At 42.3% G+C, this 16,597-nt stretch overlaps 1 protein-coding gene across 4 annotated transcripts in view; it reads left to right on the forward strand.

The window, feature by feature from the left end:
• The window catches only part of CPED1 (cadherin like and PC-esterase domain containing 1), a 288,777-nt gene that overhangs the window by 205,014 nt on the left and 67,166 nt on the right, over positions 1–16,597 (forward strand). For all 4 annotated transcript variants that reach the window (XM_080936442.1, XM_080936443.1, XM_080936441.1 and 1 more), the window contains exons 16-17: positions 4,897–5,014; positions 11,422–11,558. In XM_080936442.1, the coding sequence (XP_080792568.1) occupies positions 4,897–5,014; positions 11,422–11,558 (255 nt within the window). The remainder of the gene's footprint in view (positions 1–4,896; positions 5,015–11,421; positions 11,559–16,597) is intronic.

Genomic DNA, 16,597 nt, shown 5'->3' on the forward strand with positions numbered 1-16,597 from the left:
CATTCACTCCTTTATGCTCTAGAGCTTTTAGGTGTGCTAGTATATGTTCTCTCCGGTTTCTTTTCGGAGGCACTCAGAGCTATGAGTTTTCCTCTTGGCACTGCTTTCATTGTGTACCAAGAGTTTGGGTATGTTTCCCCTTCTTTTTCATTAAATTCTAAAAAGTCTTTCATTTATTTCCTTATTTCTTCCTTGACCAACTTTTCATTGAGTAGAGCATTGTTCAGCTTCCATGCATATCTGAGCTTTCTGTCATTTTGTTGTTATTGAAGACCAGTCTTAGTCCATTGTGATCTGATAGGATACATGGGATTATTTCTATTTTTTTATATCTGTTGATGCCTGTTTTGTGACCGATTATGTTGTCAGTTTTGGAAAGGTTATCATGAGGTACTGAGAAGAGGATATACTCTTTTGTTTTAGGATGAAATGATCTATAGATATTTGTTAAATCCATTTGGATCATAATGTCTGTTAGTTTCACTGTGTCTCTGTTTAGTTTCTGTTTCCATGATCTGTCCATTGATGAGAGTAGGGTGTTGACTCCCACTATTACTGTGTATGGTGCAGTGTGTAATTTGACTTTTAGTATGGTTTCTTTTATGAATGTAAGTACCCTTGCATTTGGAGCATAGATATTCAGAATTGAGATTTCATCTTGGTATGAAGTGTCCTTCTTTATCATTTTTGATAACTTTTGGTTGAATGTCGATTTTATTCAGTATTAGAATGGCTACTCCAACTTGTTTCTTAGGACTATTTGCTTAGAAAATTGTTTTCCAGCCTTTTATTTTGAGGAAGTGCCTGTCTTTGTCACTGAGGTGTATTTCCTGAATACAGCAAAATGTTGGGTCCTCCTTATGTATCCAGTTCCTTAGTCTATGCCTTTTTATTGGGAAATTGAGTTTAATTGTGTTGAGAGATATTCAGGACCAATGATTGTTTTTTCCTAGAATTTTTGTTGTTAGAGATGGAATTATTTTTATGTGGCTGTCTTCTTTTGGTCAGTTGGAAGAAGATTACTTTATTGTTTTTTCTAGGGTATAGTTTCCCTCCTTGTGTTGGAGTTTTCCATTTATTATCCTTTGTATGGCTGGATTTATAGAAAGATATTATGTAAATTTGGTTTTGTCATGGAATATTTTGGTTTCTTCATCTATGTTAATTGAGAATTTTGCTGGATATACTAGCCTGGGATGGTATTTGTGTTCTATTGGAATCTGAGTGAGATCTGACCAGGATCTTCTAGGTTTCATAGTCTCTGTTGAGCAATCTTGTGTGATTCTGATAGGTCTGCCTTTATAGGTTACTTGACCTTTTCCCCTTCCTGATTGTAATATTTTTTCTTTGTTTTGTGCATTTGGTGTTTTGACTATTATGTGACATGAGAGATTTCTTTTCTGGTCCAATATATTTGGAGTTCTGTAGTCTTCTTATATGTTTATGGGCATCTCTTTCCTTAGGTTAGGGAAGTTTTCTTCTATAATTTTGTTGAAGATATTTACTGATCCTTTAAGCTGTGAACTTTACTCTCTTCTATATTGATTATCCTCAGGTTTGGTCTTCTCATTGTGTCCTGGAGTTTTTGGATGTTCCAAATTAGGGGCCTTTTGTTTTTTGCATTTTCTCTGACTGTTGTGTAAATGTTTTCTATAGTAACTTCTACTCCTGAGGTTTTGTCTTTCATCTCTTGTGTTGTTTGTGATGCTTGTGTCTATGACTCCTGATCTCTTTTCTAGGTTTTCTATCTCCAGGGTTGTCTCTCTTTGTTGTTTCTTTATTTTTCTATTTCGATTTTTAGATCCTGGATGGTTTTGCTCAATTTCTTCACCTGTTTGGTTGACTTTTCTGTTTCCTCTTTAAGGGCTTCTACCTATTTACATGTGTTTTCCTTTATTTCTTTAAGAGAGTTATTTATGACCTTCATAAAATCCTCTAATATCATCATGAGTCATGATTTTAATGCAAAATCTTGCTTTGCTCATGTGTTGGGGTATCCAGTACTTTCTCTGGTGGGGGAACTGAGTTCTGGTGATACCAAGTGTCTGTTGCTTAGGTTCTTGGACTTGCTTCTTACCATCTGCTTATCTCTGGTGTTAGCTGGTCTTGCTGATTCTGACAGTGACCTGACCCTCCTGTAAGTCTGTGTGTCAACACTACTGGGGGACCAGTTCTCTCCCAGCAGAGTATGGGTCAGCACAGGGTGCAGACAGAAACTTGAAAAATTCTGTGCCAGAATGCTCCTCTGTTCCTGTGTCCTGGGACCTCCAGGTGGGACTCACCGAGCAGAAGTGGTGGTTTTACCTCTGCTCTCAGGTGTTTCAGCACTTCTGGGGCACCAACTCCCAGTGGAGTCTTGATGTAGAGAGCTGTAGTACAGCTCTGGACACAGGCAGAAACTGCAAGCATCCTGCACTGGACTGCTCCTAGGTTCTTGTGTCCTGAGGGCTCTGGGTAGTCTCCTCTTGTGTCAGGAATTTTAACAGAGGTGGTGGTCTCATTGTGCTCGCAGTACTCCTGTGAGACTGTCTCTCTCCCAGTAGGGCCTGGGTACAGAGTGCTCTGGCACTATGTCAGCTTCTTGACGAAATGCAAGTTCTTAAGGAAGACTTCTTAGAATCCCCTAGGATGAAATACCATCAGTTAAATAGTGTGTCTTTTCCCCTCACTATTGGAAAACAATAACATGACTGTGGCTCTGAGCTCACAGGCACACACCAAGCCTTCTGGGTCCCTCATGGTGCATCTATGCCTTAACAGTATTCACTCATAAATCTGCTGAGTTCCCAGTGACATGCAATTAAGATAGAAGGGATAAATATAAAAGCCAGGCTTTCTGTCCTCATAGGGAAAGGCTGATAAAGAAAGCAACCATAGGACAATAAGAAAATAGTAATGCCGCACACTCCTGAAACACGAGTGTAAGACCGGGCTCTCCAAAAGAGGCATAGACAGAAGCCAGGTGTCAGGTATGAGGAGTTAAGCAAGTGATGGAACAGACAGCTGCGTATGTGAAGGCACAGAGAGAATAGTGAAAGATGCCATGAACAAACCAGTTATTTGGGCCAAGTAGAGCACACACAATGCAGTCTGGAGGATGGGTATTAGCAGAAAGGGAACTAATTGTGATTTGCAGCTGGGAAAGATATTTAGCAACAATACAGGAAATGGATGTGTGAGCCAGCGATAGGTCTGGCAAGAGAGATCCAAGAAGAGGTCAAAGCAATGCCTACGGTAAATGAATATAATGACCAAGATCACATGAGTTCAGAGAGAGAGAATGGAATGACACAGAGGGTGCAAGACCGAGCATAAGTCGGACACTTGTAAGGCCACATGTGGCTGGTTTGTGTGTAACACCGACCTTGCTAATAATAACTTCAGCAAGTGCTCTTGTTCTTTCATACATCAAAGCATCCAGCAGCAGAGGCTGCAGATCAAGGAAGTCTGACCCATACCTCACAACACTGGACTTCCATCATGTCTCATAATAGTTGTTCCAACAATCACAAGCCTGTCCTGAAAGGCAGGAAGCCAAAAGAGACAGAGCAAAGACCAAACTCCGGGAGCCACTGAGATGACTCGGCGGGTAAGGCGCTTGCTCTCATGACTAAGGACCTGAGTTCAATCCTGGGGACACACATGGTTGAAGGAGGAAAACCAGCTCCATGTTGTCACCCCACCTCGCTCCCTGCCAATCTGTCATCTGGCCTCCAGTCATGTCCTATGACATATGTCCATATGCTGCCTCCAATACATACATTCACATTTAAAATCATTAAAAACCTTTTTATGAGGAAGAAGAAATTTTATGCCAGAAAAACACAGGCTTCTCAGCAATTCAGCTCACAAGAAAGATCACTCCTTATTGTAAGGAAGACACGGCGGTATTAACTTTCTCTTCCATAGAGAAGAGTGAGAAAAAGTGAAATTCAAATAGATTTTAACCCAAGTGTGTTATCTGTCAGTCATATTTGTTCCATCATTTTCTTTTATTGTGAAATCCGTAGCAGCTGCGGTGTCCTCTGCACCCTTCCTGCTCCAAGGTGCCGCGTGATCACAGGAAGGCTGTGCATTCTTTAGTCTCGTATTTGCATATCAAGTGGAAGGAGATACAGACAGAGAAGGGAAATATTTCAGTCAAATATAAATCTTCTAGAAACCCACACCCGAAATCTGTGTACAGTTTCGGGACAACCTCTATGCCCCTGAGCACCTTTATCTATAAGAAATGCTTGGAAATAGATCTGTTTTCAACATGGAGCACGTAGCTACACACACCATCAAAAACAGGTGAAAGGAAGGAGGAAGGAAATACAAGGGGCAGTCAGTCTGCCCCAGAACTGGAGCCCTGTGATGCATTTCCCCCCTCCCCTCTCTACCTGTCACCATTTTGTAATGAGAAAACTAGATAGGTCGTGTGTCTTGATATCCCAGCCAGTTCATGAGAGGGCTGCCTCTAAATTTCCACGTTCTGTGAGCTCTTTCCAGTGTATATCTCCGTAAGATACACATACCGTACACCCAACCACGAGGATGAGCACACTTCTAACACCCACTGACTGTGTACTCCTTTCACCTTAAATGTTTTTTGTCACAGAAACACACACACTCTCTCTCTCTCTTTCTCCCCCCCCCCACCGTGTGAATGTATACACCGTATGCACAGGCACACATGTATATGTGCAGATGTGCGTGTGCGAGATGCCAAAGAACTTCAGGAGCCAACCATGTTTTTGAGGCAAGTGTTCTTACTGGCCTGGAACTGCACCAAGTAGGCTGGGCTGGCTGTCCAGGGAGGTGCAGGCTTTGCACACTGTTTAGGCTTCTTATCACGTGATCTGCTCTTGATGATGACAGCTAATGTTTTTGGTTTTTGTTTTCATTTCCATGCAGGATTGTGATTTGTTGATTCACCCAGAAGAAACCTGTGGACTGCAGCCCATTTCTTCAGACTACATTGAAGCCATTTCACAGCCTGAAATAGAGAGGTGTCCATCTGGAGATACCAAAGGTGATTACGTGAATATCCTTTCTCTAAAAATAAATCCCTTGGCACATGGCTCTGGTTTTAAACAAGGGCCTTTCTTTTCCACTCATGCAAACATCAAGACATACCACAAGTGTAGATGCACTGTTTGGATATTTGAAATATGAGATTAAGCAAACCCTTTGCTTCATTGCTAACCCATTGCCATTTAGAAATGGCAGATCAGAGGTGACTTTCGTCAGAAGCCTTCCTTTAGCCTCGAACTCATTTTCTAACTCTGTGCTTTTCTTGTAGAGCAGTCTCTACAGTTTGGTTAGTATGTGATTCGTTGTTTAGTGTCACTCTTCCTAAGATGTTGGTTTCATGAGGGCTGGAAGTTAGCGTTTTCAATTTAGTTTTTATTACATTTTCGTGTGTGTGTGTGTGTGTGTGTGTGTGTGTGTGTGTGTGTGTGTGCCAAGGCAAGCACACAAGGGTCAGACAACAGCCTGCACGAGTCACTTCTCTCTTTCCATCATGTGGGTCTCTGAGAGCAAATTCAGGTTATCAGACCCAGAGACAAGCACCCTTACCCACTGTGCAGTCTCTTCATTCCCCCTTTTCAACTCGATAGAGACATACATGCATACATATACATAATTCACACATGGCAGGCAGAAAATAAATACCTGGTTTTAAAGAATTTATTATCATTGTAGGGAAAGTCCTAGAAATAACCGCCCGTATCCCTCCCATTTTGATCATTCCTACATAGAGGGACATGAGGATTTCAGATTGCAGCATCAAATCTCCCAGGAGTCATGAACAGACCCGCCACAAGACACTACTTTCTAAATTTTTATCCCCGAGGGCTTCCTGAAGCAGGCGGAGGGCAGTCAAGCAAGGCTGGCGCTGAGAATGTATGCGGAATAATTAAGGCGCAGAGCATGTGTTCTTCCATGGTCCTGGTTACGGCTCCATCCTGATCCCACGATTCCCCTCCTCGATAGGCCTGAGAAGGCACACACAGCTGCACTAGCCTTACCGTGAACTTCACACGGCTGCTGAGACGGGAAATGTGTTTCACAAATGGGCAGCGCAAATTGCAATTTGGCACGGAGCTAGCAGATGCGGGCATGTCCCATTCTTGAACATATGTTCTAAATAACAAACTCCAGTCAGGGAGGGACTCGCCTATTAAAGAGGGTCAGGTGCCGTGATCTGTGTCTCCCTGCTGAAGGAGACAGACTCAGCCTTCAAAGCGGATACCTATATGTCCAGCTTAGTATTTTTTTAATCAGATGACAATTTATGACAATCATAAAACAACTTAATTCCATGTCTCTGTCCCACAACAGAGTCAAAGCTCTTCCACTCTAAGTTCATGACACAGTTTATGCTCAGGAAAACAGCAGTTTGTTCTAGCCTGTGAAATACGCGCTCACATCAGCTGAGCTCTGAATCATCTGTTCATTGTGTGGACTTGACTTGGCGCATCATTAGACCCCCGTAGAGACGGCCCCACAGTGACCGCTATGCTTTACAGTATGGAGTTTCAAGACTTCCTCCTCCCATCTCTTCTCTACATCTCAACCTCCTCGCCTCTCTCTGTGCTGATAACCCAGCTCTTCTCCCATCTGTTCCGCCACCTCCACAGGTCCATCCTGCCATGTCCTACGATCTGATGCCGTACCCTTTTCTCTAGCCGGCCTCTTTCCCACCACATCCCCAGTGTATCTGCTCTGCGTTCCCAAAGCAATCCGGGCACGGAATCTTTACCATACGCTTCCTTCTCTTTCTAAGTGTATGCTTACTTGGTTCTGTCTGAGACCAGTGACCTCCCAGAACTGCGTGATGAATACCAGGAATAAAAGAGAACAGAATAGGGCAGTCCTGGGGATGAAGCCAAGAAAGATGAAAATATACGTGGAACCTCTTTGTATCTAATCATTTTTATTTCCATGTTTTATGGTGGACACAATATATAAACATAGGAGTCTCTGCATAGCTTGCATTGTGCATGTACTAAGAAGTCAGGGGTGCAGGAGCTGTATATTTTTACTGATGGCTTCCCTTGACTAGATGTCCCAAGAACATAAATTGTTTACATTAATCTTCCGATGCCTAATAGACAAATTTTAAAAGTGTTTACCAAACTAAACTAAGATTTAAACCTTTTCCCCTTCCACAGGAATATATAACACAAGCAGGAGGCTGCACACTCACACACAGACACACACACACACACACACACACAAACAAAAGGGGGGAGAAAGGGAAGGAGAAAGAGAGGGAGGGAGAAAGGCAGGGAGAGAGAGAGAGAGAGAGAGAGAGAGAGAGAGAGAGAGAGAGAGCACCAAAAATTCATAGACTCAAAGGCACTGGAAAAGTCCAGGAAATGCTTTTGTGGAATGTCCTGTGTGTCCCCATAGGTGGCTCCAGCCTTCATAACAGGACTTTCAGCATCTTAAGAGCGAGTCTGTTCTGGTAGGCGATGCTGGAGGGAAATCTCCTAAGCAGTTGTGTGTTTATTCAAACACCTTCTGTGCTATGATTTCACAACACTGGATCCATTCTTTTTACCTGTAATATACCAATGCCCAATTGCCTTTGTTAAAAATTAAGCTAACCTAGTTTTGAATCACTGTCTTTTCTATTTTTCAGTTGCTTAACAGAGTAAAAGTAATTCTTCTAATTTGGAGAAAGGAAGCATATAAACAATGATAATTAAATAAGAACTTTATTAAAAACCTCCTCAGATCATAATATATTTTAAAAAATGAAAAGATTTATCTATAACCTACTTTTAGTGAGAAAGTGTGAAAAATTCCCATTCTTCTAATATGTATTATATATATTTTATTCACTAAAATTAAACTTCTATCCTATGAGATTATATAACAGTGATTTGTATTACTATGGACATAATTTCATTTCCACCATGGTCCTAAATGATCTAACATTTTTTTCTCCATGATAACAGCCAATATGATCCACTCAAGTGGTGTTTACCATAGAGCTCAAACAATAAAGAGACTTTCTTCTTCTAAATGAGAGTTGTGTTCCTCAAAATGTCGTTTCTTAAAATGCTCGCCATACTTTATTTCAGAAGTTGCAGCTTTGATTCACTCCATGTTTAAATATATAATGCAGGCTTTACGGTTTATGCCCTCCTTTTTTGACAATTTTAGTTGAGAGCCGATGTCACTTAAAATGTCAAGAAACTGATTCCTACAGATGTTATACAGATGGGTACTTCAACTCACAGTAAATAAAAACAGAACGTCATGGCTGCATAAATATATAGTAGTCTGTGACATAGGGGCCAGCAGATACCAAATCAAGTCTTCTTTTTATGTATGTAAAATTTAATGCCCCAAAACTAATTGCATCCATATTTGAGTGTTTCTTACAGCTGACCATTTTGTCTTCATAATGGAAGTAGCCACAGAGGGTCTCTGTGGAAAGTTAGCCATCAGCAAGGTTAGAGAACTAGAAATGTTCTGGATACATGATGCATTTAGATACACAAAGATCAGATTGATAGATGGACGGACGGATGGACGGATGGATGGATGGATGGATGGATGGATGGATAGGTGGGTGGGTGGTTGAGTGGGTGGATGGATGGATGGATGGATGAGGAAGGGAGAGATGAGATGAGTTGAGCTACTTGCCCAGCATGCCATCATTCTAACAGGGAAAAGTATCAAACATAGTCTTTACCAGCACATATGCCCATTGAGTAAATTTAACAAGTCTTTAATTATTTTATTCTGTGTATATGAGTGTTTTTCCTACATCTAGGCGCAGCATGTACAGACCTATCTGCAGAGACCAAGAACTGGAGTTACAGGTGGTTGTAAGCCACAATGTGGGTGCTGGGAACTGGACCCAGGTTCTCTATGAGAACATCCACTGCTCTTTTCCAGTCAGCCATCTCTTCCAGCCCCTAAATTGTGCTTTTCCCTTTACCCTCTAAAACCCTCTATGCCATCTATGTTCATCCTCTGTCTTTGAGTTATAGTACATATCTGTCTGTCTGTCCATCCATCCATCCATCTACCTGTATGTCTATCTATCTATTTGTCTGTCTTTCTGTCTGCCCTTCCATCTATCTACCTGTCTGTCTGTCTGTCTATCTACCTACCTATTTACCTACCTACCTACCTACCTATCCACTATACACTGAAGGAAACACCTTCTCATGGCACACCCTTCACTTTCTCAGTGTGCGTTGTAAGTGCAGGCCAGTGAGATCTGTCTCACTCCTACCAGGTTTGCCCCTGCAGTGTTCACAAAATATCATACTTTCATTGCTTCCGACTCTCATCTAGCAAGAAAGTCCCGTGTACATCTAATGAAATTTCCAGAATTTTTCTGTTTTCACTTTATTATGAACCACCATGGCATGCTTGTGGTCAGGATGCAGGACTAAAATCTATTTATGGGCAGCTCAATGCCAGACACCATGGCAGGTGCTGTGCGTACTTTCCTTATTAAGTGGTAAATTTAATTGTAAAAATATTAAGTCATTTGTCCAATTGAAATCCTGAGCTGCAACCTCGGCTTCACTGTGGAACCATCTGAGACCATTTTCCAAAAACTATAGATGGCTAAGTCTCATACTTGATGCTGCACTAGGCTACAGCCTAGTCGCAGGAATTTTATCAAGCTTTCTGGGTGAGATTGGCTATCAGCATTGAGTTCTACAAGTTATCTAGGGGAGGCAAGATGTATGTGTCTCCATAGTCCAAGGCACTTCACCATCGCAGCTGTTTCCACTCAGGTTTGTGTCACCTCTCGAGCGTTAGGATCTCTAATGTATGAATGGTAAACCTCAAGTTTGAATATCACTGCTTTTTGCTCAATTAAAAGTGTGAGCCCCAAATTGCTCAGCTTAAATCATCCTTCCACCGCCTCTTTGGTGGAATCCAACCTAGTATCCACCTTCCTGAATCCCAGCAGGAGAGGCAGCAAGGCTGTGCTGAGGTTTAAACAAGTTAACATGTCATACCTCTTAAATAGGACTGGCATGTACAAGAACTAGCTACTTTTTGTATTCCTGTGACATTTTGACGTAATAGTACCTACCACTAACACTTCACCTCAATAGATCCTTGATGCCTGAAGCTACAATACACTGAAGGAGTGTCTGCACAAGGAGGAATGGCAAGGAGGGCATATGTGCCAGTATCCTTTGGAATCTTAGAGCTTTATCCCTGCCTGGCTTAACACTGTACCTGCTAATGTTACTCTGATGTCCCCCTATTTTCTTACAGTTCATGATTTCTTCACCTGGTGGCAGATCTGTCAAGGCCTTACACTATATTTCTCTTTATAGTTTATAATATACAGCCATTTCAACATACACCAATACTCGCATACACAATTCTGACGCCGTACCCCTGAGGTCGTGAATGGAACCGGTACTGTATTCATGTCCGGAAGGTTGACAGACTTCCCACGCCAATTCCGATCGCACTGGAGACTTTGAAGAGTAGAGAGTTTTATTTCAAAATATTTCCTTGAGGCTGGAGAGAATCATGGCTCAGGGGGTACGAGTCTAAAAATCAGAGTCCAATCACTGGAGTTCTTGAAAAAACCTTGGTAGTGTTGCGGAGCCATCACCCTGGAAATCCTGTGGAAAGAAGAGAGGTAGAGGCAGGAGACTCCCAGAAGCTTCCAAGGCAGCAAACGTGGGAATAAGCAACACAGCAGAGGAAACAGCTAATGAGAACCTGCTGCCTCAGTGCAGCAGGCAAGAGTCCCCAAAGGTAGCTAGCAACTTCTACCTGCAGTGCTCACCCCATAAATGGATACATAGGATTTGGTTTTGTTTTAGTTTTTCCTTATCAATCCAAAATCAGCAAAGCTCTGTCACCCTCACACTAAACATGTGAGAACATTGCTCACTTCAACTAAGGTATGAGGAAGCCAAGAGGACACAGCTCTATAACAACTGGAAATAGCCACACCCAAAGTGCCATCAATGAAATAAAGGACTAATAACCAGTCTTAAAAACTATAAATTATCAAAATGCTGTTGTATCTCTCTTGTGTCTAAATTTCTTGAGCACAGTGACTATGTTATCATACTGGTAACCTAGTCACGGGTTAGGATAATACATGTTCAAGGTCCGCTGACAACTTGGGGACTCCCCCTCAACTTTAGTCTTATTGAAGTTCAAAAGTAAGGTCATGGTTGAATAGCAGGCAATCCCCTGTTCTGTTTGTACTCATGAGGTTTTGTGTGAATGGTGTTATTTCACAACAGGACATCATGTTGTCCCTCTGCCTCACTGGCAGAGGACCCTGCATTTTCCCACCGGGTTTATTAGCTAAGAATGGTGTCATTTTCCTGTCTGTAGTCAAAGGACATTGACTTCGATACTGGCAAGGTGTGGTTTCACCTGAAGTCTCACAAGCCAACGTCCTGCTGTGTATTCTAGGCCAGTGGATTGTACCCTGCCTTACTTGTTCGGACAACAGGACCTGTGATTGGAGAGAAATAACCTGGCAACCGCACAACTGCCAACATGACATCCTCAGCAAGCCAGAACTTCAGCAGTGCCTGCAAGGAAGGAAGGTAGGTTCTGCACTCAGCCAGGGGAGACTGGGCTTCTTGCCATCTGCAGCACTGAAGCCAGGCAGTTGCATGTGTTAAACCAGCTTCTAGCCTCTTGCGGTTAGAGGAAGAATAACTCAATGTCTCTTGGCTTTTTGGATCACCTGTAGACATTATCACAGGTGATCTTGAATACTCACGAGGGTCAGTCTATCTGGCACATGGAAGATGGAGGACATTAAAACCATGTGCTGTGCCGACCCAATTCCATGCTGTTTCTCTGTAGCACGACTTGTTAGGAGCTTGTCAGGTCAACAGACAGTGGGCAACTCGGAGCAGCTGGCCTCGTGGCTGGGATCTCAAGCATACAACACCACTGCTGAAACAGAAATCTTTAGCTCGGTGCAAGAAGCCAAAAGCCCCTGTGTGTAAGACTCACTCCCAGAACTTACCAACTGCACAGTGCTGTTTCTACTCTAACCTTGCTGACCTTTTCTCAAATTCTTGGGTAGGTCTCATGTGGAACTCAGCAGGCTGACTTTCCCTCTACTGGGGCTCCTAAGCTGATTTCTTGGCCATTCAGTTCCTTCTTGCCAGGCATGCTCTGACTAGGTAGAGCCCAGCAGAACCTTCAGACACGTGAAACTGGCACATGGGCTGAGATGCTTGGCTGACATCAAGTAATCTTAACCAGATTTCCGAAGTGCTTTTCATCAGACAGACTTCTTCTCGTGCACCATGTGTAAGCTCTCACATATGGACAGACCCATTTCAAAAGCTGATTTTAAAAACAGCATAGTGTGGAATGCACGCCAAATTTTCTGTTAGTAATTAGCTTAAGAAGAATGCGAACAGGGGAGGGCTCAGGCAGAAGGATAAATGTGCTCTTCATTTCAACAGAGAGAGAATGCTCAAGATTGCGAACATGACCAATAATTAAGGAGTAGTATTAGTTAATTTGTAAAAGGGAGAGCAAGGAAACGGTGGTGTAGAAGCTTGCTGTCAGCAACATTAATGGAGCTGTTTTTCTGTGTTTGTCCCCTGACTCTCAAATCTTAAAACCCACAAGGCTCTAAACTTAGGGTAAGAGATGTGTTTGATTCGGTACAATAGCCTGATGTATACAGTTTGTGATGCATAGCGATCATTTTGTGAATATTAGTAGGACTAGGGTTTAACTCAGTGGTAAAGCATGAACTTAACATTTGCAAGGATCCCGATTTTAATCCCCTGCATCATCAACTGATTGTAGTGGGTTGGCCTGATGCTGCTTGTAGTCTAGAGCTAATACTGGTTCCTCAAGACTGGGTGTCCTCAGAGATGAGAGGGTCCCAAGTAGATCCAAGTGATGCTCTGTGACTTTGCCCCCAAGTTATTTCTGATTGGTAAATAAAGATACCAACAGCCAACAGCTGGGCAGAAGAGACATAGGTTGAGTTTAGGATTTCCGGGATGGAGGTCAGTGGAGAATGACCAGAGGTAGAGAAGAAATGGATGGAGGAGAAGCCACCATGGGTTAGGTGGGTCATGAAAACATGGCCCTGAGGGCTGGCCACGTGGAGTTAAGAGCAGCCCAGACAAAACATAGTAAGTGATAACTCAGGGTTGTCAATAGGAAAGTGGATTCTAATAGCACAGAGGGTAGACATCTGCCAAGCTCTTATGCTGATTAAGGCTTATTGTAAATGATAAAAGTTGTAGGTCTTTTATCTGAGCACTGAATAATAAAAAACAAAACCCCAGACTGGGATTTAAAATGTCTACCACAATCAATCAATATTTGTTGCATAAGTAGATAAATAAAATTGTTGATTATTCTTAATCACAGCTTTATAAGGAAGATATTATACATATTGTCTACTTAAGAAAATTCAATTTTCCCAGAGATGGAGTTCACTAGTAAAATGTGTGAGCTGTTTGGTTGCACTAACTTTGGCCATGTATCAACTGTGTGTTAGACCTGAAGCAGTGCAGAGGTGGTAATGATCCTGTAACACCAGCCAGACAGCTCTCTACCCAAAATTCCATTCTAACCTCAGGATCCAGAGTACTGGACACAATGCCAAGAAAATGTCACAGATGATTGACCTGAAAAGCAGCTGACACAAATACATCACTACATTATGTGACTTTGTTTCTCTGGCTTTCTTCCATCTGTAAAATGATAAGAAAATATGCTCTAATCCTCCACAGTTGGTGGCTCCCCTCTTTAGAAAGCTAAGGATGCTATAGCCTAATACCATAGACTGGATGGCTCAGACAAACCCATTTCTGGGCTTGGGAGTTTGAGGTCACTTCCAGTTTCTGCTGGTTGCCTTCTTGTGTCCACATGTGAGAGAAAAGGTGTGGAAGTCACATCCTCTTTTCATTCAGAGCACACCATCACAGGGACTCTACCTTCCTCACCTAGTCTAAACTTGTCAGCTCCCTAGAGTTCCACCTTTCGTGACCATAGTGAGTTTTACTATGTTGATATATGAATTTTTATTGGTTATAAACAGTCTGTAACATTGTCTCAACTGGCTACAATGCTGGTTTTCAGCAACTGTTCAAGGCATGGTGAAAGGGGACATTTTCTTTTGTGTTATTGAGAAATGTATGTTACTGTAGAACCAGAAAGCCAACGCTTATGTGCACATGACTTGAACTGAGGCCTGCTGGCTGGCAGAAACACAGAGGGCTTACCACTGTGTGCCTCTTACCACTGTGTGCCTCGTAGTCTCAGAGGGTGGGCATCAGCACACGCAGCTCAAACTTGCCCTCAGGTGGTCATTGCCCCTGCAGACTCTGATGCTTTCACCAGAATGCTCACTTAGTTTATAATAATAGTTATATACTTTTATAGATAAGGTAAGCATTCTCTACTTTGAGCAATGAAGTGACATCACCACAACCAAAAAGTCACCCAATAGTGGTCTGGGAACTATGACAGCAAGTCATCAGAAGTCACCTCATAGTGGTCTGGGGACTGTAACAGAGCGACATGAGTCAGAAAGATAGAGGCTGTTCTATGACATTCCAACGCGGTGCTGAGAGACAATGCAAGCGTAGGTTATATATCAAGCACTCCCATCAGTATAAAAATGAATGTAGACACACAATCTTGCTCATGTACATGGAAAATGTCTAGACAAACCCAACAGGTAGGATTGAAGACATAATAAGGTGAAGACACAACAGACGAAGCCATGGGACATTAGCCTCTGGCCTCTACACACATACACAAACACAAAACACACGTCCACACTTATACTATGTACATACAAAATAGAAAAAAAGAAGTAATACACATTTTTGTTAATGAAGAAAATGCTGACTTTTTACCTCTCTCACATGTGGAATATTCTAGAAGGCTTCAGCAATGCTAAATATTCCATTAGCAATGCTGCTGAGAAACTTACTTAGCATATGGTAAGGACAGCAAGACGTGAGGTAGGAAGATCCTCAGACCGGCAGTCAGGAAACCAGAACTACACCCTGATTCCACATCAGCTCTATTCATCGAGTTTCTCTATTATTTCTGCTACCTGTCTGCGAAGCCCTACACTGCCCGTTATGGCTGAAGTTCAGGGCAGAGGCCTACAAGATCAGTTCCCAAGTTCTGGCTGTGCAACGTCACAGTTTTCATTCATCCATCAAATGTTTGCCAAGCTGAGACTGTCCCAGTAGAGTACACAATCCCTCGAGTGCTGGATTTCAAGTGGAAACAGGAATAAGAGAAGTGTTCAATGTGTGATGATCACACAGGCAGGGCGAAGCCCAGAGGAGGCCACCACATAGATCCATGCAGGGACTGTCTGACAAAGTTGCCATAAAGTAGGCAGGCAGCTAGAGAGACAAGTGTGTATAATTGGCGGACATATAGCTGTCATGCTAACTTGAAGCAGCTCTACTGAGACAGGAAAATGTCTAGGCATAGTCGTTTTTCTCAAGAGAATCTACAGTGAGCATCCTAACATCCAAACCAGGAGGACTTGGTGTCCCTCCTGCTGAGAGCATGGGTGCAAATGGCTCAAACGATAAAGGGTCAAGACTGGGCAAGGGATGGACAAAGGTAGGCTTTAGGGCTCGGGCTCACATGTAAATTACATGGAAGTGAGACCATATCAAAGCACGCCCTTTTTGTTTTTACTAGCCTTACCAGCCTGAAAACTGTGAATCCATATGAAAACCTCAAGTCCTTAATGATGGAAGCCCACAATTTTAACTATTGCCCTGAAGGAGTTTGAAGATATTTTATTACAAAAAAAACAAAAACCAAAACAAACAGAAAACAGACTTCTGAGTGCTAATCCTAGCAAGCTTCAGCTTTAGGGGACATGTTATGTTGAGTTTTCTTTATCCAAAGAACCAGGTATCATGGCAACAGGATTTGACCAGGCCACTGAGAATCAGACAGACTCTCAAGAAGCATGCTGCTTCCTTCAGATTCTCCACATCGCTTTGTTAAATCCCTTCCTGGTATTAAGGTTCTCTACTGTTTACACGGGTGAATGCCAACACAGAACTTGAAAATGCCAGCCCACTTGGTGGGAAGGGAACAGATACAACCCAGTTAAGATTTGAAAAGCAGCTCAAGTTTTTAGAAACTTTGACCAAGAGCCTCACTGATGGCAAATGAACAGAGCTGGGCTTCCTACACCTCAGGCATTTCCCTTCATTTCCACAATGTTGAGCAGAAGAAGCACAGAATGGCATCTCAATGGGAAAGCAACAAGCATCAAAGCTGCTGAGAAATTCATATAAACGTGTGTATATAGGGGGTGGGGAGATAAAGTCAGGGACTTCTATTAAACTTAACGCTAAACTGTTCTTACCCAAGTAGTTATTTCCTCTGTGTTTATGTATGTGTCTGCTCGATATATAGTAATAACTATGTTGAATCAAAGTGGAATCAATTGAAAAACTAGGACGTAAATCATAAATGTATTTCTACAAATGAATTATCGTCTCTCAATAAACTCTGAGACTTTGATAAGCATGGGTAAGCAGGATTATGTGCTGACCATGTGAAGTAGTCTAAAGTATGACAGATTTATAACTGTAAAAAAAATCAAATT

Source organism: Micromys minutus, assembly GCF_963924665.1.
Source record: "Micromys minutus genome assembly, chromosome: 23".
Classification (NCBI taxonomy): Eukaryota; Metazoa; Chordata; class Mammalia; order Rodentia; family Muridae; genus Micromys; species Micromys minutus.